At 35.2% G+C, this 27,962-nt stretch overlaps 2 protein-coding genes across 4 annotated transcripts; one reads left to right on the top strand and one right to left on the bottom strand.

Annotated features, from left to right (window-relative positions):
- The first annotated feature begins 672 nt into the window (after positions 1-672).
- On the top strand, positions 673-27,642 carry LOC148957295 (C2 domain-containing protein 5-like). Of its 3 annotated transcripts, none has more exons than XM_089115586.1 (36): positions 673-831; positions 1,806-1,888; positions 2,815-2,901; positions 4,195-4,235; positions 4,400-4,445; positions 5,026-5,110; positions 5,563-5,658; positions 6,694-6,779; positions 7,180-7,249; positions 7,674-7,734; positions 8,209-8,379; positions 8,684-8,817; positions 9,161-9,276; positions 9,735-9,843; positions 10,521-10,635; positions 11,706-11,803; positions 12,133-12,205; positions 12,797-12,931; positions 13,300-13,389; positions 14,089-14,146; positions 14,608-14,661; positions 14,914-14,988; positions 15,409-15,474; positions 16,869-16,967; positions 17,310-17,456; positions 18,131-18,191; positions 18,675-18,751; positions 19,065-19,154; positions 19,833-19,922; positions 20,680-20,758; positions 22,875-22,940; positions 23,422-23,456; positions 23,890-23,976; positions 24,467-24,592; positions 25,571-25,717; positions 26,041-27,642. In XM_089115586.1, exons 1-36 carry the CDS (start codon positions 825-827, stop codon positions 26,134-26,136), a joined length of 3,156 nt encoding a protein of 1,051 aa, XP_088971712.1. In that variant the 5' UTR covers positions 673-824; the 3' UTR covers positions 26,137-27,642. The 3 variants fall into 3 exon arrangements, with proteins under 3 accessions (XP_088971712.1, XP_088971711.1, XP_088971713.1); XM_089115585.1 differs by having other exon boundaries at positions 12,115-12,205; XM_089115587.1 differs by lacking the exon at positions 23,890-23,976 and having other exon boundaries at positions 12,115-12,205.
- LOC135684652 (MORN repeat-containing protein 4 homolog) lies at positions 27,109-27,932 on the bottom strand. The gene has a single exon (XM_065200288.2). It carries the CDS (start codon positions 27,804-27,806, stop codon positions 27,348-27,350), a length of 459 nt encoding a protein of 152 aa, XP_065056360.1. The 5' UTR covers positions 27,807-27,932; the 3' UTR covers positions 27,109-27,347.
- Between the last annotated feature and the right edge of the window lie 30 nt (positions 27,933-27,962).

Raw genomic sequence — 27,962 nt, 5'->3', positions numbered from 1 at the left:
AAAGAAGGTAAGAAGATAAATAAAGTAAAATCTTGGCGTTATTTTGTTACTACCGACTACCAAAAAATGATTTTACCGAATGAAAGCAGGGTTTGGCGAAGAGCACAGAAATATCAGCGACGGGGTGTGTCGCACCCCTACACCACTCCACTAAATCCACCCCTGCTTACAGGGCTGCTAAAAGGGGGGTTAGGAGGCAAATTGCCCAAGGGCCTCAAAGTCTGAGGGGCCTCACAATGTAACGAATACAATTTTAAGAATGGGATTAATCAAACGTTGCAAAAGTATGCCTAGAAATAGTACAACGTTTGAAAGATTGCATTAAGTGAACTTTTTTAAATTCATTTTAAGCGAATCTGGAGGTCGTTGTCCTAACGTTTTCTCCTCGCTCAGCTCGCAAGGGGCTGCCTTTTGCCACAAGGCCTCTCAGCGGCCCTGCTTGCATAAGCCCCTCATGGTCCTTTGTTCTTTTCGTCACCTACGTTTGTTCAAGGAAGGGCCTCGTCTCCCCTTTTTTGCAAAATATATAGCATTTTTAAAAATCTTCTATTAGTAGTACTGTATTTAACCTGCACTTTCCCACGCCCACCAATTTCCAACATGTGATTCACTTCAGTTCATGCGATTCACTTCAATTCAATAATTGTAAACGACCTCTTTTGGATGCTTGAAACAACCTTGGTAATGGCGACAAAAATACTGTAGAAAAAGAAGACTGGAAATGTCTGGTCCAGCTGCATCAGATGAAGTCTCGTTGAATATATTTAGATTTTATTTAAAGTTTTAAACAGCCACATATTTGACCGAAATCTACATTTTCCAATATGCCAGGTAGGCTGTTTGTTCCCATGTTTGTTCCCGTATACACAGTGGCTCGAAAAACCCAGCAAGAGATGAACTAGCCATTAATCTATAGCATAGACTATCCATCAGTCCAAAAAGTTTCCCAAACTTATTTTTTTGGTTCTCGAAAAAGAGAATAGTTTGATGTGATGATCTCGCTCACTTGAAAGCTATTGGAAAAACCTAAATTGAACTCCAGTTGTATCTATGAAAATGGCCTTCTCATGCACGTTACATAACATATGCAAAAAGCAATTCGTTTTTATAAGCAAATTTTATCCTTTCATTTGAAAGAAACAAAGCCTGGTATTCTTCAACCTCTCACATTCTAGCACCCTTGACTAGAAAACGGGCAGAGAGCGAGCCACTGTCAGATCCCTCTTTCTCACTTGAGTGAGAAATTCGGTGGATTGAAATGGAAAGCTGCTGTCAGTACTGGTTTCCTTTATAAACTTATATTGAGCAGTTACAGTAACTGGCGCAAAGATGTCTCAATGGTCAGGGTCCAGTCTAGAGACCCGACCTATTGTTCGAATCACTGACATGACCAAACTTTCACTTATAGGCTTTTGTGCAACTGGCATGCTTAGCAACAGCTATCTTGAGAAATTGACTGTGTTTTGTATTTTCATTTTGTATGGTATTAGGCTGGTTTTGGAATTGTTATCACAAAGCATGCCGGTGGTGCAAGAGCCTTTAAGGCCAGTTTCCACTTCAACTAAAGAAGTCAAATAAATTGATCAATTTCCCAAGTGCGCAGATAGCATACTGCAGACTCCCCCTCAACCGCTATTGATCAAATTTGATCAATTGAAAAGTTCAAACAAGCAAAATTAAGACATTTTCTTCCAAATATCATTTGTATATTGCTATATGCAATTAAAGCATCTTTCTTATAGGTTATTCACAGTTTACTAATGTAGTTTATGTTCTATTTTACCTTCTTCTGTTTTTTCATTTAGGCATAATCAAAGTGAGGTTATTAGGGGCAAGAGACTTGCCGGTCATGGACAGAGCAAGTGATCTCACAGATGCATTTGTTGAGGTAACGTTGCTTAATTTCCTTATTGAAAATGGAAAGATGATTCTAGTTCAGTGTTTGGGGCAGTTTTATAATCTCTTCTCCATCATATCTATTTAAGGCTCTTGCCCAACCAGTATGCTTTGCCATAACAAGTTTTTTATGTACAGTATTTGTTATGTTCATGAAGTACATTATTAGGCCTGTTTTGAATATATAGGCTGGTTGTTCAAGAGCCTTTAACTCAACAAAGGCTCAAGACTGTTCCTGCATGGATTTTAGTGTAACACATTGTTTATAATTATGTAAGTAAGTAAGTTGATAATAAAGACCCAATGTAAGTTAATCATTATTTAAATGTGTGGATATTTCTCAAGAATCATAATATATTGCCAATTAACTAAGAGTTGCTGCTCTAAGATTTATTTTGCCTCTATGAAACATGCAAGCTCATGAAATTTCACACAGGTTTCCTGTTTCAAGTTAACTCAGGTGTCTGATATAGTGACAACATGCATAGGAAGTCTCTTTCATTTAATCTATTTCTTATACATGCCATATTTCTAGGTAGTTTACACTATCTTTTAATTTACATAGTTGCTTGTATGCTTGAAGTAGTCAACCCTAAAGTTGGCTAAAACTGACAGCTCAGATCTGTGTGTTGCTCTCAATCCATCGAATGCTGGCACTGGTGGCAGAGGTGTGGCTGGAACCAATGCCTTCAGAGAGAATAGAAATCCTTGGAAAGAGAATTTTTAGTTTTTTAAAAAACTTCAACAAAATGAATGTGACCATGCAGATAAAAAATGTTGAAGTTTGAAGCCTTGCTGAAAAATTGTAGAAAATATTTCAGTGAAGACCTTTTTCAATGAAGCTCAACTTTAGAAGTATGTTTGTATGAAAGGGACACAAATAATATAATGTGATGTAAATTTCTGATACAAATCTAGGTAAGGCATGGAACAACAATCCACAGGACAGATGTTTGCCGCAAATCACTCAACCCAACATGGAATTCAGAATGGCTTCGTTTTGAGGTAAAAATTAATTGCATCATTGAAAATAATTTCAATTTAAGGTTACGGTAAACGTTTTCTAGATGAAAACATCATTTTTTCGATTTTTTCACATTCAAGTAGCCGAACTTTCAAGGCACACAATGATACCAAATTTGAAACAAACAGAAATTTTGAAAGTGGAAAAAATCCCATGTAAACGAAGGTTTCCATAATTTCTTTATCAAAATTTTTAGTTGAGGCCTGAAAATCTCTTGACCTGTTAAGCCGATTATCGTTGCTTTGCGGTTGGGGTCGCATGTCTCATTTACAATATCGCATGGCACATCCATATTTCCAATGTACGGCCCTGTTTATTTAAACAGGCTTATTGATCTTAAATCTTCAAGTGACTTGACCCGGATTACACTGTGGTTTACGAGTGTATCTTGCAAGTGCCATCAGTAAAATCCCGTTTTCTCCGGACTCGAAATTCCTTTACATGCAGGTACGAAAAAGCTATTATGTACCCAAGGAACCAATCGAATGGCTCGAGAACTTGCACAAAGCCAGGGCAGACGTTGGGCAAAAAAAGTGTGTCTCAAAATTTTTTTATTTTCTCTGGTCCGTCTTTTATACCCAAATAAAGCTGTGGGAGGGTGAAAAAATTATTTGCCAATTTTTGACAGGGTATAGTTTCAAGAAGAGGAGGAATTTAAAAAATCTGAGACACACTTTGGTAGCTTAGACCTGCACTTCCTGCTGGTCTAAGTCAGATTTGTTACCTCAAACGCAAGAGTACATAATAGCTTTTGAAGGTGGTACACTTTTTGACCAGTAAATTCGCATGGAAAATAACATTTAACATTATTTGCCAATAATTTTTATCTGGCTAGATACGCCATAATCTTGTGCATCGAATGATATATAGTTTATCCAGATTCCTTGAGCCGTTTGGCTTTTAGGAAGGAAAAACCAATTTTTGTGTTCAAAACGTTTACCGTAACCTTAATTGCATGAGCATTTGTTTACAACAAGTTGTTTTCTGTTTTTATTTTCTGCCTTGTCTTATCAAATTTCTTAAAATTTGTCCTTAAAAATCATTAATTCTGCATAGGCTCACAGTTTGATTTTTGTCGTCCTTGAATTGTGCCCATTTCATACAAAGGCACTAATGTGGGCTTTCCATATTGAGCCAAATCTATTTGCATGTTAAAAACAAATCACACAACCCTCATCTACATTTGATCGTACTTTGCAGGATGTTAAAAATTCTTCCAGTCATAAAGAAAGAGATGAAGTTGATTTGAATTAACCTTTGAATTCTATCACTAGGCTGATGATGAACAATTACAGGACGAGCCATTGCAAGTCAAGTAAGTTTTGTTGAGTTGCAAGTAGAATGTAGAATTTTGTCTTTGTGCATTTTCTTTCAATAATGAACACACAATAGTTGAAATTTAATATATTCAATGTAACTTACTAAAATTTTATGTGATTACAAAATAAAAGTTCCTTACTTCAAGTTTTTGATTTATAGAGTACTGGATTATGACATGTACTCAGCTCATGACACAATTGGAAAGGTGATTAGATATTTTATTCCTATTTGCTTTAACAAAAAATTTTGCAGCATATGATTTTCCAGGTAAATTTAACATAACATATGCTCATTGTCTACCAATAAATTGAAGAAAGAACATAATTTTGCAAGCCAAATTTCCTGAGTTTTGTTGTATTGTAATGTAGTAAAATATGTTTTATACATTGTTCTGTCAGGGACCTGTTCTATTGTTTCTTGCTACATATAAAACTGGCTAGTGTGTCTTATTCATTGCTAAAAAAGACAAGACATTTCTGCCAGGCCATTGTTCTTGCCCCCATCTTTTAATTAGCTTCCAGTCCGGTTTGTATTTTGAGGAAGGCCCATAAGGTTCACCTGCTTTTTAGAAGATGCCATCATTTCAACAATCTTCAGTAAAATTTCAGCATTTAACAACTATTTTTGTTAGTGTACTACATGAAATATTCAGAATTAATCTGAAGAAAAAGTTTAAAACATATGAATGATATTTTCTTTGTTATGATATTCTCGTAATATCAGTATACATTAACCACTGGGAGATGGCCCTTGGTGTGAACGGAAGCTTAATCTTCTGTCCACAGGTCATGATTGGATTGTCATCGCTGATCTTGAAGAATGGCACAAATGAAATGAGAGGGTGGTTTCCAATCTACGATACCCTTCATGGTGACTATCTTTCCAATGTTGAACAAATGTGCAGTCTTTTTTCATAGAAACATCAGGAATAAATAGCTATTTAAGAGTGCCGGATATCTTTACAAAACTTTTGTTTATTCTTAAAAACAGCGAAAATCTTAAGTTAAATTTTAGCCTTCCTATTCAATACTGAAACCCGATCTTTACATTTTTTATGCATATATTTGCATTAGACATGACTCTCGACTTTGAAGTAGAGTCTCCATGCTTGAATTCTATTTTCGCTCAAAAATTCATGCAAAGTCTCCTATTCATTTTTAAAAGGCTTTTATTCACCAATAAATTGGCAAATATACCGTTCGTTGTTGATTACGTCTCCATTTCTTGTCAAACATGGTCCTTTATAAAGTGTTAAATAAAATTCTCTTACTTCGAGTCACCTCTTGATTACTATGCCTATATGCAATTTTTTTCTATGCCAGGAATACGTGGCTACATCCAAATATTTGTGAAAGTGGAGTTCTTTGTTGATGCAAACAAATATCGACAAACATCTTGCGGCATTCGGTTTTTTGCAAGTAAATACAATTTTAGTTCATTTTGAAGCTATTTTTAGAATCGAATAAAGTCTTTCGTTTACCGATTTTAACTCTTTTGTATAACAACTCAGACATTTTCCTTTGTCGACAGAAATCAAAACGTATTCAAGTTCTTGATCTTCCGTTGGACTGAATTTTCTTAGGCTGCTGTTTTCGTAGCAAAAATTTGGCACCCAATTCTTGGAGAAGTTTCTCTAATCTCTTCTTATGCTAAGAAGAGTAGTATTAAACTGCAGGATCAGATACTCGTACCCTCTCTCCTCTTATAGGTGCCTAGCCACAAACAGCTAAACTCCAACATCCCCTCGACCTTATGTATTTCTGAAAGCTAAATATATAATATTAATTAGCTGAGCTTCATTGGAATAAACATTTAATCATTTAAGCGATTCAACTTATATGGTTTCATGAAAAATCTATCGGTAAAGCTTGCAAAGGCGTCAGTCTGTTAAATACGTTCCCCGAGTAACATCTCAGTGTATATATGACTCCCATTCTCTAACAAAACCTGCATCCATTTCCTAAAAGATTTTAAGAATTATAGCAATGAAATACCGTATAGGCAGAGCTGTACATCCTATTTGGTGTATGTAACAGAATGGTTCTAAGTTGCTACTCTGAGTTTCACGCTTAATGCGACTTAATGCAATCATAAGGCAATTTTAAGAATTAAGGTAAGTATTTTATCGCCATGGTTGCCAGGCAAATACTAACGCCTTCGCAAGCTTTGCCTTTGATATTTTTTTCAAGAAAGTAATATTACAAGGCGATGTCTTTAAGTCGTCAACAATCTGGTCTCTATTTTTTCTAGAATTTCATTTAATCTTCTCTGTAGAATGTGAGCTGATTTGACAACCATTCGTCACACCAAAACTTGTGTAGATTAACTTCAAACTAGACGTAAACCGTTACTTTGTGAAGTTACTGCAAAATCTGAAAGTTTGTTTTGGTCAGTTATTTAACGACTGCCTGGTTGGATTCGTAATGTATCTAATTCATTTTGTTGTATTCTAGCTCCTGCTGTGCCCTCTGGGTATACCGCGATAGCAGTGCAAGGATTTGTTGATGTTTTGGTTGTCAACGATGATCCGGAATACCAGGTAACGTGCCAAAAATTATGTATCAAGGTTGCTAGATAGAATTTACAAAAGAAAGGCTAGACGGACGACCAACTCAGGCCAAAATGCGATTAAAAAGGCCAAATCAAAAATTTCGCAAGAATACACTGCGCAAGCGTGGCATATATTTCCACGCAAGAACCTTTTAAAATAATTTCCATTTTTCTTAGGGGGCTCATGCCCATCAACTCTATGCTCGTGCCCTTCCAAAAATGATAGAAATATTTTTCCAACGAATAATCACCTATTTTTCAAACAATGCCCCCCCCCCTCCATAATTTTATCCTTACTACGGTATTGATTCAAGTGCTATTGTTGTGTTGGATTCCTGACTCGTTGAACTGAATTGAGTTTAATTGAATTGATCGTTTTATTTTTGCAGTGGATAGACAAGATAAGAACGCCGAGGGCTTCTAATGATGCACGAATCCGGTTGTTCTCTAAGCTTTCGGGTGAGGGTACAGTATATGATATGCTTTCAATGGTTTATTTAGGAAATAATGGTCTTATCTCAACAGGTTTATTCGCTTCAAGTGATATTTTTCGAAAATAAGAAGTAACGTTTTCGCCAGGACTGTTGATTTTTTGAAGATAAGTCAAGAGAGAAAGCTGGTAATGGCCCAACGAAGTACAATGCTGAATGTTAGACCAGGGCTACTATCTATTGAAGGAGATGTCCTCCGGTCCGGTATTTGAAGATTACTTGTGCATGGCTTTGATCTATGAAAGAAATCTTGGTAAAAATGCTTGTCTGTTAATGTTAAGATGTCTGTTAAAAGTGGTATCACTGTGTAATAGCTTACAGTGTTTCTGTATTGAAAATTGTTAAATCAGGGAATGTTGTGACAATTAAGATTTGTAAACGTTCCTTTGTAGGTGAGGTGAATCGCAGGTTGGGACTGAAAGTCATCGAAGCTGGGGGTAATGCCGTAATTGGGTAAGACAGATGCAAACATGATATTTTTAGGCATTCTTGTTTCGAATATATGTTGCTTATATGTTGCACATATGTTATATGTTGCCCGTCAAATTTGGTAATTTTTGATAAACAATAAACTTGTAGTAGGTGAAAGTGGCGTCATTGCTTTACCGTTTTCTTTCTTCCAAACTTAACGCACTGTGAAAACGTACTTAACTCACCTTTTTCGGCCGTGCTCTTACCTTTTCTTTCCTGTTACTTTTTTAAAGAGGGTGCACATAAATCGATTCTTCGTACGTTCAAGTTCAATATGTGTTTCTGTAATTTGTATCAAAAAGGGCGACAAAAATACTGCGCAAAAACATATTGGTTCTCAAAATCCCTTCCTCTCGCATGCTTTTCAGAAAAGACTATACTTTGCTCCTACCTTTTTGAGTTAAAAATCATAGTTTTTCAATCAACTGAAGTTTTTCCCACCTTTTGTGACCATAGGTACTGTCAATGCTTCGACATCGAGGGTGACACTGGCATTGTGGTGCGTGCAATTGGAACATCCGTAACGCTAATGAAACAAGAGGACGATTACTCGGCTATTGGGTCCTTAACTAACTCTCCGGATATCTCATCAAACCCTCTCACTCTAGGAAATGTTTCTACAGACCCGTAAGTAATTTTTTTTAAAATGCAAGTTGAAACTTTTTAGTTTTATATTTATCTTAGGATAGACTAGAAAATTTCAAGTAACATTTTCCCGTCTTTTCTTAATCTCTGTCGTTTTAAATTGTCTTTTGCCCGTTTCATTAACTTGTTAATGGAATTTGGTCATTTTGAGGCAGAAGCAGTTATTTAACCTGAACGTGTCATGCATATTTCTTGTGTTGTAGCGAGTAAAAGAAGTGCAAATAAAGTATGAATATCATAAAATGAAGTAGTTGTCTATCAATGTAAACAAAATTTCTTCTTCAAGCTTCCAACTAAAGTGTCCACGTGACAAGAGTCAGAAGCTAATCTTGCATCGACAATCGACGAAATCAAGAACAGCTTCTGGTCGCTACGGGAGGACAATATCTACGTCATCCGATGGAAACGATACAATCAATGGTAAGTAACTGGTAAATAAACTTATTTTGTAAACCACTTGTGGTCACGGGCTAGCACAATTCTTAAGGAAAAAGATGTACCCTAAAGTACAACCGTCTTTCTTTGTGTGTCTTTGTAACTAATGTGTAACAAATAATATTTTTAGAGGAGCTGGAATTCTGGTGTTCTAAAGGTTCTAATGGAGACATTGCTTTTAGGATAGCGAAAGGTACTAAGTGGGAGTTTAACTGACAAAAATTAAGTTAAATTTTGTCTACAAAGTTTCTTGTATAGCTTTAATTCAGTCACATTTAAGACGTTATTTTCAAACATGTGAAAAGTCCTATTTTTGCTCGCTATTCAGAAGCATCGATGCTCTTGAATTCAAGTGGGGACAGTATTGACAACAGTCATATTCAGGACTTTCTGATGGTGAATTTGGCCAACACAGGGCAAAAAGTAAAGTCACTGGAAGAGATCGTAAGTTTTTTTCTCCTTTTAGTTTGTTAAACATTTTAATACAGATGTATGCAACAGATATAATTCATTGTCAGCAATGGCAAAACTAGTACCTTCCGTCGCATAAAGTAGTAGCAGTGTAGCAGTATCCTTCGAGATTTTCAAAGTCTTTAATTTTTTAGCAACTGGGTCTATTTGCAGGATCATCCAAGTAATTTCTGCAGGTATTGTAGCTTTTAACCGCTGCTGTGCCAGTAGGTTTGTGCGGTAGTTCTGTGTCCTAGAGCCACACTCGCTCAATCTCATATCGACTCCCTTGACCAGGTCTAACACAGGTCTACGTAGGTGCTATATTTTCACCATTTTTCGTTACAGATAGAATATGATTTGCTGAGAAAGCACACTGTGAATAATTCTTCTTTGGTAAGATATTCCATGGCTTTAATTTGACTAACTTTTTAATCTGCATTTTTTATTAGGAATTCCCATTTTTTACAATAACGAAACTGCCGACTGGATTTGTTCTCCATGTTGGCGGTGTTGTGTCTTCGAAGTCGGTGAAACTGCTCGACAAGATCAATAACCCAGGTATCTACTCTTTGCAATATCTATTAATGGGAAATAAAACAATCTTTGTTCTTTTCTAGAAGGATTTGAGGTATTCAGATTAATTCATTTGACAAATAGTTCTTTATTATCTTCTAGAGGTTTTTGTAGATTGTTTATTGAAGGAGGTGAGCGTCTGTAAGTCTTGAAAGGGATTGAAGGCGGATTTAAAGCACGTGGATTATTTTTGGTAGCTTTCTCGCCATGTAATCATCTTATGGTTTTCACGTTGTGGTGAATATTGGCGTCATATTAATTCCAAACATGACCAGCTTATGCCGACTTTGGCCGTCAAAAACTTTTGTATTTGGATTTAGTAAAAATTGAGGCAAAATTATTCGCCGCGAAAATATAATAACAGCTTTTCTTTAGCACAATGTTTCGCTGCAAAAGAAATGGCGACCGAACTGCAATTGCTTGGAATGCAATGGTCAGTTCTTCTAATGGCAGTTCTTCTTGATTCATCCCCCGTCTGTAAACTGATTCGTTCGTAGTAGTGATTTAAAGTAGTGATTTAAAGTCATCTCGCGCATACTCTTGACTTCCAGCAGGGGGATTACCCGTTCACTGGAGTTTTAGCAGATGTTTATCTTGCATCATCTTTTCAAGTAACAATGATCGTGAGATGATTTTTTTTAAATTGTTTCTCGCATTAACAGACGACCCTGAAACACGAGAGGCCTGGTGGAATGAAATAAGAACCGAAATTCGATCACATGCGAAGGCTCTTGCTTGTCACGCTGTCATTGGCTACACTGAATACACTACCATATGGTAATTGGCATTTTTTACCCACCCTTGCTTATGCTCTTGGTTAAAAATTTTTTTTATTCGCTAGCATCAGAAATTGACTCGTTAAAGCCTAACTGTTTTATGCAAATATCCTGTTCATCGGGTCGATGCCATGGTGCTTACCAAAGTTTTTCTTTTTCTGATGAGATATGCGGCATCTATACCACTCATTTGGCTACCTTTAAAACACTGAATGCGGAATACGGAATACTGAATCTGTGATTTAAAGGTAGCCCAAAGGTCATCGAGAGCCAGCTCAGGCCCAGAAGTGATACACAAAACTGGGCCCTCTTAAGAACATTTTAGGTTCCCACGTCCTTCGGTCTCCAGGAGAACTAGGAAAACGTTCATTTTAGGTACAATAGTTGAAAAGTTTCCACAATCATCGTGTTCATGAATCAAGGACATGTGGACATCGTTGTTCGCTGTGGTGAAACAACTAGCGTTGATTTCACAAAAGTTTCTGAAAGAAGTGGTTTTTTGTGTTGCAATTAGAACTTGGAACAACCTGATAAGAACATGGTGTAAGCTATTTACGTGCCTCATGATAAATTATTATTCATATCCATCTTTTTAACACATCGCTCGAAATCGCCATATTTTCATAAACTTAAAAAGTTCATTTAATTGAAGATTTTATAACTCAACTCCCTCCTTAACTCAGTTAATAAGAAAAATTGTCTTTTTTGCATCTTGCTATTGTGTTTGACATGCTGACCACTATTAGATGAGCCTATCTTGTTCTCTGTTATTAGGAAGCCCGCTTCAATTTTTCCCCCAGAAACCTCCATTATTCTACTAATTACGTAGCGAGTAATGTCCGGTAGATGGAAGAGGAAACACCTAGATGTGTATCGACGGTTTTTGACATTGTCTTTGTTTATTATCAGTGTTTTGCGTTATAGCGAAGCCAGAGAGAAGATGGCTTCTTTATAAAAGGCATGACTGTTTTCTTCATAACCGCCCTTGATTTTTTTAGTTAAATTTTGATAATATCGGCGTATTAAAACATTTCTAGAAGGTACTGATCAAGCCATTTTCTTCATTTCAAGTGACGATTTGGTGATCCTTTCTGCCTATGGAACAGCTGCTATTGTTCGACTTCCCAACACTCCCCCTTCAATCGAACCAGAATTGTTGGAGCCCACCGGTAATGCTTTTTACCCTGATAAAAAAGAAGGCCATTTTTACCATTTTTGCAGAGTTCTGTTAAGGTCCCTTTTTTGACATTATCATTTTCAATTCATGTGCAACAAATATCAGCAAACATTAATGTTGTTTTGTTGAAACGGTAAGAGGCTATGGAGGAGCCAGTCAAACAATGTTTGCAATCATGATTTTTGTTACCGAATGCAATCTTAAGCAACTTGTTTTTTAAATAACTGCATTCAAGTACAAGTTTCAAGTTTCTGTCAACTTATTTGCATGCAGGGTAAAGTTTAAGACTTTACTTTTTTAAAGAAAACACCGCTGTGTTAGATTTTCAAGGGATAAAGATCAATGGTAGGAAGTTGTCAGAAGGTGAAGACGACGAAGAGGAGACAGCTTTAAAGTAAGCATTAAATATTTTGTAGCAAATAAAAAACACCGCAATACGCCGAGAATAAACAACAATAAATACACGTAAATCAGTACTGATCAACGTGTATTTATTGTTGTTTATTCTCGGCGTATTCCGGTGTTTCTTATTTGCTACATTTTTATAGACTTTTCGTCGCAAGAACTCCTTGGAGCCCGTCGAGCAGCCTGCTACAGTGGCCTTTTCTTCATTCACACATTAAATATTTTACCTATCATCCTCTTGCTATCTTTACTCCCTTACGATGCCTGCCAAAATTACCTGGAACACCAAGCAACAAGCGCTTAATTTCTTTCCCAAAGATTACTTCTTCGGTCCCAAAAACTATGTTGATAGTTTAGGCAAATATCATACAATTCACTCGAAAAGCACATTTCCTAACCTCCATCGTCATTTTATAATGAACCAACATTGTTCCAAGTGGGAGAGGGGGATGGCTGAATTCGCTCTTGAAAAAATGCCGTCATTGTTCCAAAACCTTTGGCAAAGAGTTTATATCATAAATCAATTCTGAAGAATCTTCCAATAAAATGATGAATATCACACACAGGCATTTCTTTTCAGATTTGAGCGTTTTAATTCAATTGGAAAACAAAATTCAGCAAGGACGGGCTCTTTCGATTGCAAAGTTTGTCATATAGCATTCGGCGAGGTTGATTTGCCGTATTCAGTGAATGTATCAAAATGTATGATCTGCAGGTTTGTTTGTACTTCCATCATTTCTTTCAATGAAGGAATCATTCATTGGAACTGTTCTTGTTTTTCACACACAACCTTTCCTTTTTCAACAATGTACTTTTACTAATTTATTCAATTTTTTATTTCTACAATTTTTAAAAGTAAACTGCAATTTCTTTGATTCATGTATCATTCTTTTATGACGGTGATACTTTTTTCCTGTAATAAATCTTTCTACCACTTTGAGCTCAAACATTTTAAATTCTCTTTAAAATTGATTTATAACTTTCAAATAATGTTTTTCAAAATAGAGACTTTCTTTCTATTTGTGATTTCCTATTTGCTGCGTTTCTTATCTTACAATGACTGTAAACACTTGTATTCATTAGGCATGGAAAAGTCCCTGATGTGATTTTCGCGACCATTGAGCCCCCCTCAGAAGTTCATATAACCGGGAACGGCTCTCTTCTTCAAGCAAGGTATTATTAATGCTGTTGATACTATAACGTTCTTTGATGCCATGTTAACGTTAGACAACACAAGAAAAAACAGCCAGGATTTTGCCCGCTCAACACCGCAGTAAACAACACAATTAACGCGTCACGTGACATAGACATAGTTAAACAGTCATGTTACATTGCATCACAGTAACTTTCCTTTTTGAACTTTTCTTGTGTAGCCCCCATACTTGCCCATTTTCTTATTGGTGATACAAAACTTGAAAATGGCTTTGAAAAACCCAAACATTTGAGTAAACTAAAGCTTTTCGTCTGACACTCTTCAGAGTTTAAAACATCAGAACATAGATCGAAAACTCTACGCTAGGGAAACCGCTATTGTGTAGACAAAAGGAGTTCGTTTTCAACTTAGGACTCCATGGGTAAAATTCTCAATAGGCAAGCGGCACTGATTGGTCAACTTCAATAGTCATGTGCTCGCGTTTCTGATTGGCCTATTTCGATCCGGAATATTATGGAAAGAAAGTTCGTTTCAACCAATCATGGACAGAGTCAGTTGTCATACTTCTTATGATACCTTGATGTTCCTAGATGGAGGGTTGACAATCTTAAATCTTACTTTCAACCTTTGATGATGCCGTGTGAAAACCTTTGATATAGAATATAGGCATAAAGACGGGTCTAGCGACCACCGAATCGTCATATAAGTTTCTTTTTTAGGGTTTACCGAACAAAGAAACGCGAGAAAGATGAAGTCAATGCAGATAATGTCAGCCAGGTAATGACTTTGTGCTCGCTTTTTTTTCTTTGTTCTGGATGACAATAATTTCGTTTCTTATTGAACATTTGCGATCCTTGTTAGAAATCGTAGAGCATTTTGGTTTTACAAGGTCGAAAAATGTAGTCGCCAAATTTTTTCTGTATTTCATACCAACATGTCATACGTGAAGTATTAACCTATAAGTTCAGAACTTAAATTGACAGATAAATACTCTGTGGTCAGAAGTTAAAGCGCTTCTGTAAATCTTTTAAGGATTTTTGGAAGCTACCCCTCTTTCTTTGATCACCCCTGTTTAGTCAACGAAAAGGTTCGGCTAAAAATGTTCATATGTCCTTGCACTTTCATAAATATTTGAATTTTATCAGTTATTTCTAAACATCACTCTCCGTACTACATTTATTTCTACAGATAAAAACGTGTCTGATTATGTTGGCATGAGTTTAATTTTGCTTTTTCAGATTCTTCCATTCTTGGAATATGAGTTACATCGCCAGATGCTCAACAAACTGAAAGTAAATTTTTTCTGCTTGCATGCATTTTATAATTTTTGCAGCATGGAAAAAATATTTTTACCGTTGAAGTATTTAAGTATTTATTGATACTTTCTACAAAAGTTCCTTTTGTAGAAAGTAGCCAGCAATGGCCCTATCTACGGTCCACTTTTTAAGTTTTTCCTATAAATGTAATAAAGCCTTTATTTGTTTATGTAGGTAAAATTTTGCTTTTTGACGTATTGAATAATTCTTGAATCCTTTTCCTTTCAGGTAAAAGGTCTCAATGCAATATTTGGACTGAAGATGCAAGTATCTGTTGGTGAAAATCTTATCATAGGACTAATGGTAACGAGTAATCTTTTTTTGTAAGTTTTTCGTGTTTCAAAGAGTGGCTTGTTATCTTTTTAAGAAACACATTTTGGAGGCGCAATGATTATAGATCAATTCAACAGTCACCCTTTATACGGTATGACGTCATTTACTGCATTCGCCTTTAGTTGCTTGCCATAGTATGGAGAAAACATTTGTGTGGATCCTGCTTGGGTTTCAGATACAGCGAAGTAATTGTAAAAGACTTATTCTACTGAAATTATAAATTTATTTTTGAGCAAGTAATTATTGATGCAAGCCACCTAAACAGACCATTCAAAGCATCAAACAACTGAAAGAAAATAACTTACTACAATTCAAACGGTAAATTTATCTCTATCTCTCAACTGCTATATCATTTTGGTATTTTGATATGAGAAGCTCTTTATTTTCTAGACTGGAACAGCTGTCTACCTCACTGCATTACCACCACCCCCTTTGTTTCTTGTCTCTGGGAGCAAGGTTGGTACTCCGCAATCACCCTTGTAATCATTTTTATAAATGAATCAATGACCGTTTAATTTAGCAAAGTTTAGTGAAACTTAACAGAATATCAATCGGAAGAAATCGGAAGAAATCGGAAGAAATTTCACGTAATATCTCGTGCGGGGATACCTTTGAAAATGAAGGAGATTAAAAGGTAAATCGTTAGGACAAGATTGGACTTTATCGTAGTTCAAAGCACTTAGTCGTCAAACAGCTGATGGTCTTGTCCTTTAAATCATTGTATTTTTTTGAGCGTGTCATTGTTACAGCTAGATCTAGATAGCATGTAGAAGACATGCGAATATGAACTACCCACTACTGCTTTAAGCCATTAAGAAACTTTGTCATAAATTATTACGAAATCACATTTCCATAAAGGACAAAGAAAAACAATTTCTTTTTTCTCCAATAAGTTCTTGTTCAAATGTAGACATGGATTTATTCATAATGTTTTGATTTGACAGTTCTCACCCACTTACTTTACTGACTCATTTAACACATTGTCTTTTTGACGAAAAGTCAATTTTCACCATAGCGTTTTTCTCTAGATTTCTTTATCACGGTCATTTCAACACCATATTTTTCAGAATATTTCTTTATGAAAACAAAATATTGAGCCTTTTAATGTTGCTTGTTTAAATCTTGTACATTCACACTTCCTATCTGATTATTAAAATGTGTATTTGACGCTTGATTTAGAAAGCCTTAGGCATTTATTCTGATAACGAACAGTTATCAGAATATTAAAAAACCAGTTACTTTCAAAACATTTTAGGCGAATTTTGACTATTTTAGATATTTCCAGTTATCTGCCAAATAGATATGTACCGTAAATTCTCTTTTTAGCCCCCCGGGGCCTTATTGTTTTTCAGCACTTTAAAGCGGGCTTATAAGAGAAGGGGGGGGGCTAAATTTGGAGAGGGGGCTTACTAAATATTTTGTAATAAAAAACCATTGATAGTGGTAGAATTTTTTGTTATATGCAAAATAATAAACATCAAAGCAGCCTTGTATGTAAATAATATTGTCAGCGTCATCGTCAATAATCATTATTTCTAGAGACAGTGTGAATTTTGATTTGAGGCGAAGAATTGAACGACCAATGAATGAAATGAAAATCTCTGTTTTTTGTCAACTTTCTTATTTCAGCATCAGTGAAATTTGGGGGGGGGGCTAAATTGAGAAGGGGGCTTATTAAATTTTTCCTTCTGAAAATTAGGGGCTAATAAGAGAGAGGGGGCTTAATTGAGAGAGGGGGCTAAAAAGAGAATTTACGGTATTTCTGTCTGTATCAGCTACCCTTATAACTCCTCCAAATCTTTTGAGACTTAATTCTGTTTTCATCTATTTTTATTCTTTTTAATTCTTAGGGCGATGCTTATGACGAGAAAAAATTGCTTGATATACAGAAGAAAATTATTGATGAAACGTCAAAAAATCGTGCAAGAATGCATTTGCCTGACTCTTTGGTAAGCAGCATCGCTTGGTATCATTAGAAATATATTCATTTAGTTTTCTGAGTTCATAAGAACTGCTTAGTAGTTAATAAAATTTTCGGTTTATAAATTAACATCATTTTGTAGCATAAAAGGCACGTTATTATTATTTGATCATTATCAAAAATATAGATGAATATCAAATATAAAAGTCGTGCCTTTTATGCTAAAGAATGGTGTTTATTTCAGAACATCGAATGGCAGTGAAAGAAAGTTGTCATTTTGGGCTCTTTGCAGTTGCTTATTTAGTATTTAAATCTTGAGGATCATTTCCTGAGATCCTTCAATATTTCCTAGCGAGTTTTTATCTTGCAGGAAATCTTCGGCACAAAGACGCCCCCAAACACCCCTGTCTTCAACATCGGGGGTTCCGGTTTGCCGAATGAGATGTTACCAATACGTGAGGATGTTCAAGGCACTTTAGATCTGGCTCATGGTGTCAAGGAGGCATATGTTGTCACGGTAAAACCTTGATGTTTATCTTTCCCTTATAAAACATCTTGTGTGTATTAGCTGCTGTCGTCCTTGTTTACAAATCAGTTAAGTCATCTGCAGTACGATGCACCAACTCGCTGTCGATTATGCGGGAACGTACGTACCCTCACGACTGATTCCCTGACGCCTATTGCATGTTATTCTGAGGAAGCAATTTTTGCTCTGCAACTTTTACTGTAAATCTTTCCCGAGTTAGAAAATTAGTCATAGTAAGAGGGGGACATGATACGGGCACTATATCTCAGAAATTTTTCCAAAAGTGTGCAAATCTACTGAAGTCCCTGGGCCTTTATCGTTAATGTCGTTTATCATATTTTCATTAGTTTGTTTACTAGTGGTAGGGCAGTGTCTCCAATAAAAGATTGTCAAAAAATTCATCCTGTTGTGGAAATAAAAGACAAGTTTAAGTGTCCTTTTTCCTTTCCAATAATTTTGGAAAATAGATTGTAAGGCAATTGTAGGCTATAAGTAAATTATGTATTAGTTACTTAAGTATTGTGTATTATAATTTATGCTTAAACCATTTATACGATTAGAATGAATTCAAATGAAATGGAATGATATGAAAAAATGTTTGAGAGTGAGCTTTCTTACACGATCAAAAGTAAAGGTTTACTAAATTTAGTGTGATTTCTTTTAAGGTTGATGATACTGTTCAAGATGACATCCTGTCAACATTAACCGACTCGTTTCAAGTTGAAGGTTTATTTAATCTTTCTAAGTTTCGCCATTTGCCGATTTTGTATTTTCGCTGTGTAGAAATTAGGGTCCTCATTACAACGCCATTTTTAGCCATGTCTTATCAGATTATAGAATAAGAGATTTTACCAAGGCGTATTTAAATATAACATTAAATGCGAATTTTCATTCTTTTTTGTAAATCATTTGATAAAATTACAAACATATTTCACTTGTTGAGCATATTTTCCTTTGGTAGACCCCTGTGTTTGTGCCACTGGATTGGGGCAAGTGGGGCTTTGCACCCTTTCCCTTTATTTTGTCAAAATTAGTTTATCGATTTTTGCCAAGCTACTGATGTATACACTAGAGGTTTTTGCAGACGCTCTTCTGCCATCCTTTGATAATTCTTCTGTTTCCAACAGTACATGCTTGTTAGTGCAAAATTCTTGCCCAGCTCACCCAATATATATTTACTCTTGCTTGAATTTGTTTTGTAACGTTCAGGTGGTTATGCATTCAGCACAGAAGCCACTCCTGGTATTTCCCATGAAGCTGGCAATGATGTTCAAGTTTCACATCAGGTAAATTTTCATCAGCTTTTTCTGTCCTGTTAGATACACTTATCTTTTTTTAATGATTAAAGCCAGTTTCACAGGGAGAAATCAGTTGCTAGGCCGGTTTTTAAATTCATTTTTATCGTTGGAGTGGTCTCCTCTTCCCGTATATGTTCGAGCTAATTTCTCTAACAACATTTTAAAGCGCTGTTGTTTTGTATTACCCCTCTACTGACTGTTTTTTATTGTAAGCTTATGGGTAGAGAAGACGTTGTTTGCCGGGTTTTAAGCACAAATTTTGCAGGGCTTTGTCTAATCTGTTTTATTCATCTTATTTTAGTTCTTAACAATGTTTCATTGGAGGAAACTGAGTGAAGATGACTTAAAGATTAACACAATATTTCCCAAGATTTGTGAAGATTTGATTTTGGTAAATTTTACTACTCTTTTACTTTTCGATGATCTTTGACGAAATTGCAAAATTTGTACTCTCTTGTCCTGTTAAATGATAAAGGGACCCCGACTTCTAACAGTATTGGCCAATTTTATTTTATTTTTTTTCATTTGTTTTTTCTTTTAACATATGTTTTTTCCTTCACTCTTAATTTCTGCAGGCGTTTTGAAAGAACTGGGGCGTTTCGAGCATTAAGACTTTGTTCAAGTTGGTTTTGTGACTGAAAAAGTTTTTTGTTTCAACTGAAACAATCGCCATAAAATGTTTTTGGGTTTGATTTGCTTTCAATATAGGTTGTGGCAACAGCGAGACTTTATCTTCAATTTGATAATTGTCAACTTAGAAATTTTAAATTTGGGGAGATTTAAAAATCATTCTTTTTTTTACAACAAGGAATAGTATAATCAGGTCTAATAGTCACCCCTGCCCGAAAGTTACCCCTGGTATTTCTAATGACAATTTTAGGTAATAACTTGAAAAGGTTGTCAATCCAGCGCGAAGTTTGCTAGGAAATATCAAAACGATTTCCTCAACTATTGAAATCGTGGCATTCAGTAGTCTATCAATACATTAGTTGAAATATAAATTCGAGTAATTTTGATAACAATTGATAAACGACTTAATATATTTTTCCATCATGTTTTACATTTAAAGGCGATGCATTTCAAGTTGAGAAACAGGAAGCCATACCAACTGAGCAGAATAACATATAATATTAAGATACCAGAAGACAATGACATCCAGGTATTTTCTAAAAGAGAATTGACGATTTGTTGCTGTGTGCTGGATGTAATGTTGGCAGATCTGTATGCAATTTTGTGCGCAGTAGAGGACAATTCAAAGTTGCTACTCTGAGTTTCACGCTTAATATGATCATCAGCTCACTGCTAATTTTGAGAGATTTACAAGCTTTTGAGAGATAAGGATTTACAAGAGCTGTTACTAATTGCCTGATTATCCTCATTAAACCTAAAGCTCTGAGTAGCAACTTAGAATTCAACTGCTCTACACATCAAGTGAACAGATATATCTCTAATAAATGTCCGCTTAGATTCACTGTGTAAGGCAAAGTACAACTTGTTTGTCAGTTTCGAGAATTGATCAGACCCTTATGAAAGAATGACCAAGAAGGATATCTTAACTCTTCTAATGCATTTTATCACAAATGGTTTTTTTGGTATAGTCTAAATACACATTCTGTTGTATTCTTCACCTTCTACTTGATACTTTGCATATCTTTGGATAAAACTGCATTCTTTGATTTTAAATCTTATTATTCCTATACTACAGCCAAGGAACTTCGATCTAGTATAGGAAGGTGTATTTTATTGGCACTTCAACGCTCGACCCACTTACCAGTGGCCTCCTCCTCCATTTCACGTGACAGCATCTTGTAGTTTATGTGTGAATTAACTATCGAACTTTCCCCTTTGATTTTCCATTGACCTGCACCTGTTGTCTTTTGCCCAACGATTAATTTTGCAACCTACTATTTTTCAAGGTATTGGTGACTGCGTTAGCTCTTAAACAAGAGTCAAGAAAACCTACAGAAAGCACTCGTATTTCCAGAGCAGTGCATGGTAAATAAAATATGATAATTATGAATAAACTGTTTCCATATATGATATACCATCTGCCGTAACTACCTATTTTTACTGTAATAATAGCCGACAGATACGCTGAAGATTCGGATTTTTTTCGATTTTTTTAACGGGATATTATTAAAACCATGTTTGAGAATGCCCTCAAGACTCTAGAAAAAAACATTGTATTTGGCATTTTTGGTGTTTTGAAAGCCGAATTTCTCGAGCAGCAATTTTTTAACTGAATGTTTATCTGTAATTGGCGTACCCTTTCTAAAGTTCTTTCTAAAAATGGTTAGAGCTCTCAATATTTATGATAAAAATTTCACGACCTCAGGATTTAGCTGTCTTCCCAAAAAATCAATACCACAGCTAAATTTTGTTCTTTTTTCCGATACAACCGTGGCAACTGCATCAAAAAGTTTTTAAAAGTCCAGTGCCGGTCAAGACATGCCTTATTGGGAGCTAGTAGCATTGAATTTGGAGACAATCAAACAACTTTGTAAGGCTATGAAGATTTTGTGTAGTGTCCCCAGAATTTTGACGGTGATTCTTTAGTGGAAGTTTTCAAAATCGCTAGTTGTTTTTGATCCCGAAACATTTGAAACAAACTGTTGTTAAGCAGAGAGCCGGTTCTCCAAGGGACAGGCTGTATTTTGTTGTGACTTTTTCAATTAAGACATTTTTATGGCGGTTGACTGGCTGATAAAGTATGCTCTTTTTGTTAACATGAGAGTAAATTTTCAAAAAAAACTTTTCTCTTCTAATTATTATCTGAGGGTTGGCAATTTCCTTACGTTGTTCTTATCATTTTGGCAAATCGAGCCTCGGTGTCTTTTTTCGCAAAAAAAGGTTTAGATTTCGTTTATTTTCTGAAATACACATACATGTTTTGGCAACAGCAAATTTTATAAACAGCTCTCTTTATTAAACTGTAACGTTCTTTCTTATGGCCTGCTAGTAGCCCTGTACCTCTAAAGGAGCTTGATTATGCTGATGTAAGGTTGCTTACTGTGATTTGCTTTGGGTTGAAAGTCATTTTTATGATCCTTTTAACAAGCAAAAGAACAGCGAGACAGGAAAAGACGCTGCTGGCTGACTGTTGTGTCCATAAACGTAGGAAGCTTTTCAAAAGTGAGGGGGCACCTGTTGTCAAAATAGGGGCACCCCTGTGCCTGAAAAATGGAGGGCACGTGCCCCCTGTGCCCCCTGGTTCCCACGTCTATGATTGTGACTTGATGCTTAAATGCTTTAATTCGCTACCTCTATATAATAGATCGACTGGCATTTTAAAAAGTACTGAGCAAAAATATCATTTTATAACACCGTTTTAGTAGCTATAGACTGGCTTTGTCCCTAGCATTTTTTGATAAAAATCATACCAATCGCGTAGAATAACGAGCGTGTGTCTCCCCTGTATTATTAGAATTAATATTTCAAGAAATCAGAGCATGATATCTTCAAACTTCAAAAAAGCTTTACGCAGAATATTCTATTTTGTTGCGTTTTTATTTTGAATAAATGAATGCGGTAATGAATATAGCATTCAAGTAAATGAATGCTTTGAATTGAGGTTTTCAATATATGCCATGTACTTTCAAAAAGAAAGTAAACTGTTTTTACCAGAAAACCTCCCATTTCAAAACATGGTTAGCAAAAATGTACATTTTGTTTTTGTTGCTTTCTTGCTCAAAATTAAATGTTTCTCCCACCATTTCCGATATTTCGTAGCTCATATCGAATCATCATTGAATAAAGCTTTTTTGTTTTAATTTTCTGTTTGAGAAGATAAAAGTACATTGTGGCAAAGCACTCTTTGCTGGGGAAATTTTACTTAAGTTAGTTCTATCATGTATTATTGTTATAAAAAATTGCTTTCCATCACAATGAGTATTTCGTCAATTTTCGTTGTTGTTTCTTCCGCTTTTAATATATTTCGTTTTTATGACTTTCATCAAATGATTATATAACCAATGGACGGCCTGTTACATCATTCCTTACATTGATTTCGATAATTAGACTTTGAGCTAAACTTCAAAACTTATGACCTCTGCAAACAGCAATTCCGATGCACTAATTAAAATGCTGAAAAAATACTGTGTTCTCATTTTAGGTTCTTTAGAGAGTGACGATTTAATGTTTCCTCTTGACGTGCCAGATTGTTCTCAGCAAGCTGAAGGTAAGCTGCTGTTTTTCAGAAGGACTGTACCAGTTTATGCTGACAACATCACATAAAGTCTATTGCCAATAATTATTGAAAATACTACTATGATATGTTCCCACATTTCAGAGCTATTAATGAACATAATCCAATTTATTAAATACTCATTTCAAAGTTAGTTGCAGGGACATCAGAAGCATTTAAAGGTTGGAGGGTCTCAGGGTTGAAGGGGCACATTAGCACAGAAAGGGGCACTATTGCAAAGGTTACTTCTTCAAAGGTCACTCCTCCAAATAGTAGGGGCATGTACCCCTGATGCACTCACATCCCCTACGTGTCTGTTTAGATGAGTATTATAATTTGAACCCTGACTAAGCGACTTTCTATTGAAGCACTAGTGTGCAACTTTTTATTAATGAGTAGATCCATTCTTATTTGTTTCTTCTCATCTCTCTCCTTCACTTGTTGTATTCATTCACTTTAATGTTCACTATTCAAGGCATGCAAGCTAAGCAAAAAGGAAGCAAATTGAGGGTAAATTTCATGCTACATTTCCTTTCAGAGTCGCTTGCAGTTTATCTTATAAGATCTGAAGGAAAATTCTTCAATCTCCTAAAGCCCTGAATAATCCTATAATGAAATGAATAGCTAGATAGCAGAATAGATATTTTTGATCCTAGTATAATTTAAAGCAGTAAAAGAATATAGATATAGGTACCAATATTGTAAAGTAGTTTTGACATGGGTATGTATTTTTAACACTATTAGAATAAATATTTATTTGAAATTGGGTGCAAAAATATTAAAAAATCATCAAAGGTTGACATTCTAATTAAGAAACTTTTATACCAGAATAAACTGTTTTCTTCTCATCAAAGCAAGTAAAAGAAATGTTATCTTGATATGTACCAAAAATTAATCACATTGAGTTATCATTGTGCAGTTTTATAAACTCATTCTTTTAAAGGAGGCTCCATTACCTGACTTGTCTCAAACATGGCCAAATAATCAGCTAACTGATGTGAAAACATTATTGTTCATTCATGGGGTAAAGGTTTGTACATAAATCAGACTTATAGTTATAGATAAATTACTTAAATTTCATAAGGTAATCGCTAAAGGAATAATGTTTACTTCATTAGCTAACATCAATCATCTAAGAATTTAAAAAAGAAATATATAATAAATTGAGTTAAAAATAACTTACAGGAAGGAATGTATTCAGAGACTTGCTATAGATTTATGTGTTTAACTTTAGTTACCCTTTTACCCTTCTCAAGAGCACCCTCTGTTTAAAGAATGTCTTGGGATAGGTTGCAAATCATCATAATAGCAAAATATAGAGAATCTTTTGACATTTTTTTGTAGTCAAGTTTTGATAGTTTATAAGCCAAAGTATCATATTATAAAATAATCAGGAGTGTTAACCTATTCTTTCTTGGAATGTTGTCTTTTTGATCACTTTTTGTGAGCAGCATTTTGGTTTTAAAAAACTTTGTTTATTGTAAATCAACTTGAATGTCCTCAATTCTTTACTTAAACAGCATCATGATATGTATTCAGAGCATATTGTCATCAGCCCATCATCAGATGTTCCAGATATGCAAATACAACAGTTCCTTGGCTATCTAAATTTGTTTTTTATCAGGGAAACCACATCTGTGAAAGAGGTAAGACCTGACCTACATAGTTAAGTTTTATCATCAAAGTTTCATTTCAGTGTTACTTTTACGTGTTTCTCTTTTAGTCTATTATTTGGGCCCATGTAGAATTCAGATAGCTTTCTGCAAGGGATTGCCTATTATGCCTACCATGTGATGCAATTTTTAGGGGCAATTGCCTGAACATTTTGCAAGCTGTAGCTCAGCTGTATGCCTAATCACAGAATGAGAATAACCAGAAAGGTCACTCAGCGTTTTTGAGTGAAGCCTAAATTTACTCACGCATACGTTAATTTACATGCTAATTCTTGGCATGAAAACAAGAATTAGCATGTAAACATTAAGCTTCGTGAAAGTTTAATGTGCATTGGAAAATATTTCTTTGCTTACTACAATTGCTACAATAATGTTGTTTTCATCAATGGAAACTCCCAAAACAGGCTGGGTGTCCACAAGAGCGGTAGTACTCGGGGGAGTAACTGCTAAATACAAGAATGCTTCCAAGTGCTGACTTGTCATCGACCCTTCAGATGGAGTTTCTTGGATAAAGTGTCAGATCATGTACTACCTCACGTTGAATTTATCCAGTAGTCCAAAGTATCTGATAAGAGAACTAAGGCAAAGATTTCAAATTGCAAAATCTATTCAGTTCCCTCTGAGTTGCTGTCCAACTTCATGGCTAGTAAGTCTGTAAAAACAGCAAACATTCTTTCTCTCAGCAACCAGTGTTATGTGTTGCTTTGATCTTCGAGCCATTTTTGAGAAAACATTTTGGAAAATTGACAAGAAAAATCAGTACTCTTTCCATTGACAGGACTTTAAAAATCTCAAGTTGAAAACGAGTTCTAGCATGTATTTTATTGCTGGTGCCAGAGATTCTGAGCTTCAAAAACAACAAAGGAACCAGTGAGTGACCCTTCTGGTTATTCTTATTCTGCGGCCTAATGTTATCATCAAACAACAATACATTTCTTCAAATTATTTTAGGATGGTGGACTAAATATGTTTATGCAAAATTTTATTGCGGAAGTTCATGCCATAGTTAGGGCCCAAGTTGCAGCCCTTGCTGGTGATGGAATAGTTTCCTTCAGCATTAATGATGTTACTCTTCTGGACAGCTCTCATAAAAATCAGGTGAGTAATTTTAAAAGCAAAAATTGTTTTCCCTGTTGTGTGTTTCTTATATTTTGGGAAAACAGCCAGTTACAGTCACTCCTTTCCACTATTCCTTGATCTTAACCTCTTCTATGATTGTTCACCACTTGTACATGTTTCCCTACTTTGAACTAAGTACTTATTTAATAAATAATTACCATTTAGTATCATTTTAACGGTTGCCCCCTTTCTCAATTTGCAATTACTAAACTGTAGATCAGATTTTTGAATATAGTATTAGAACTTTCCTTTTGGCCATCTGTGTAAATGTGGTAATAATTTTGCTTTTTATTTATTTGCAGAGCCAGTGCTTGTTAAATGCAAGTGGTGATGTTGTTAGATTTTCTCTGAAGAGTGAGGAAGAGGTGTTTGGTGAAATACAGGTCTCATCGACTTAACTAAGTGGGGTTATTGCCATCATAATGTAATTAGATTGTGTAGTGTAATGATTAAGTTCCTAGGGAAATCTATTATTAAGTTCACATTCATCGCTGTACATAGATATATTTGCTGCAGATTTTAAAGTTTTATCATTTATACATGCTAAAATTAGCTTTCATCAAGTATTCTTGTCCTGCTGTGGACCTTCTGAGGGGCATGTTTACTTTTATAGAACCTTAGCTCAATTGAATTATGTTATATAAAAAATAATTTGTTGGTCCAATAACCCAATTCATCCCCTAATTTTTTTTTAAAATCGTACTTCAAACTTCTTTGTACGAAACTTTTGGTTTCAGAAGTTTATGTTTAAGTTTTCCTGATGCTAACACTTATGGTATTGACTTTATGATTAAAAGTTATAAACCGTAAAATGAATGTGTGATAAATGACTAAGGGTAGCAACAAAATTTAGTCTATATATTAGATCTACATGATGTTATCTTTCTTCTATTCTAACAATTAGTTTACATGTAATTTTTGTGAAAAGCACAAAAAGGTAGAGACAAAGCATGCATAAATATTATGTGCTATGTTTTCACTTTTTGTTGTTTTTTTTAAATTTTGCGAATAGCGATATAAATATCAATGCCACTGGAATATTTTCTTGTTCCTGTAGAAAGTTTACAGATTTTTATTATCTGCCAAAAAAGATATGCAAATTGTTGTAAAATCAAATGATCTCAAAATGAAGTAACTGCTAACAAACTGTCTAAACTTCTTGTTGTTCCTTGCACACTGTTCGATTCTCAAATAGTGATTTTTTAATTTTGATTTTAATATAGATATGATGATATTAAATGTTTAGATGTTTTGTGAACAGAAACTAAACAGTTACATGGGACTACAAAAACTTTTCTTCTCTGATAGTTTCTTTCCAGAGATACTGACAAAAGAAATTCTGTTGTCTTGTAGAGACAAATTTAATTCGTATTTATTTATATTTAAATACAATTCAGTGCACTGATAATGGTGCCAAGTTGAGGCTGTTTTCTGTGAAGTGTCCATGAAATTTCAATTTCATAGGTGCAGCAATGTGTTCACAGGGTGGCGGTACCCTTTATTTATACTTAAAGTTAAAAAGGGCAACGGTCCAGATTGTTGAAAAGTGATTTTCAAGAAGCTTCGTACATGCAGCTTTCGCTTTTGGTTTTAAAAATACTTCAAGCTGTTAGCGGACGTCAAGCTTCATTTTTCTCGCTCTTTCGCATGCCTTGTGTGCTTTCTCAATTGCCTCTGGAACCTTTTCTCGTCTTAGAAGCTTTGTTCCTTCAAATACACCCTCGTTACGTGGCCTACCATTTCCTCCATCAGGAAAAGTTATTAGGCCGGGACCGCTGACTTTTCCCTCGCTGAAACGACCTTCAAATCTCATGCCATCGCATCTTGTGTATATTCCATATCCATTATATTTACCTTTAGAGAATTCTCCTTCATATTTTGATCCGTCAGGAAACATGAGTACGCCGTGGCCATCAAAAAGACCGTCAGAAAATTTACCTTCATATTTGGATCCATCGGTTAGGCTCAGAATACCTTTCCCGTGCTTTTTGCCCTCGTTGTTCCAAAAGCCGTCATAAACATCTCCCTCCGGATAAACGTATTTTTGCCTTGCAACTGAAGGATCCATTTACAACTTTATTAATGAGTCCCAATCTAAAAATAGCCACACTGCTTTTAATTAAGTGCTAAACAACAAGTTACATCATTCGTCTTTTCATCAACGCAAACCGTGTTTACAAAAAAATTGCTTCTGTTTGTCCTGCCTCGTAACCAGCTCACCTTC

The sequence above is a fragment of the Rhopilema esculentum genome, unplaced genomic scaffold (assembly GCF_057945365.1).
Source record: "Rhopilema esculentum isolate cy_ngs unplaced genomic scaffold, ASM5794536v1 HiC_scaffold_34, whole genome shotgun sequence".
In the NCBI taxonomy this organism is placed as follows: domain Eukaryota; kingdom Metazoa; phylum Cnidaria; class Scyphozoa; order Rhizostomeae; family Rhizostomatidae; genus Rhopilema; species Rhopilema esculentum.
Note: the sequence above shows the minus strand (reverse complement) of the source record. Positions and strands in the feature narration are given on the sequence as shown.

Excerpts from the sequence above, each read along its gene's own strand:
- LOC148957295 (XM_089115585.1), top strand. Across the intron at positions 14,147-14,607 it reads ATGCAGATAATGTCAGCCAG|ATTCTTCCATTCTTGGAATA; the intron begins GTAATGACTTTG and ends TTGCTTTTTCAG. Across the intron at positions 16,968-17,309 it reads TGCATTTGCCTGACTCTTTG|GAAATCTTCGGCACAAAGAC; the intron begins GTAAGCAGCATC and ends TTTATCTTGCAG.
- LOC135684652 (XM_065200288.2), bottom strand. The coding sequence starts at position 27,806 with ATGGATCCTTCAGTTGCAAGGCAAAAATACGTTTATCCGGAGGGAGAT.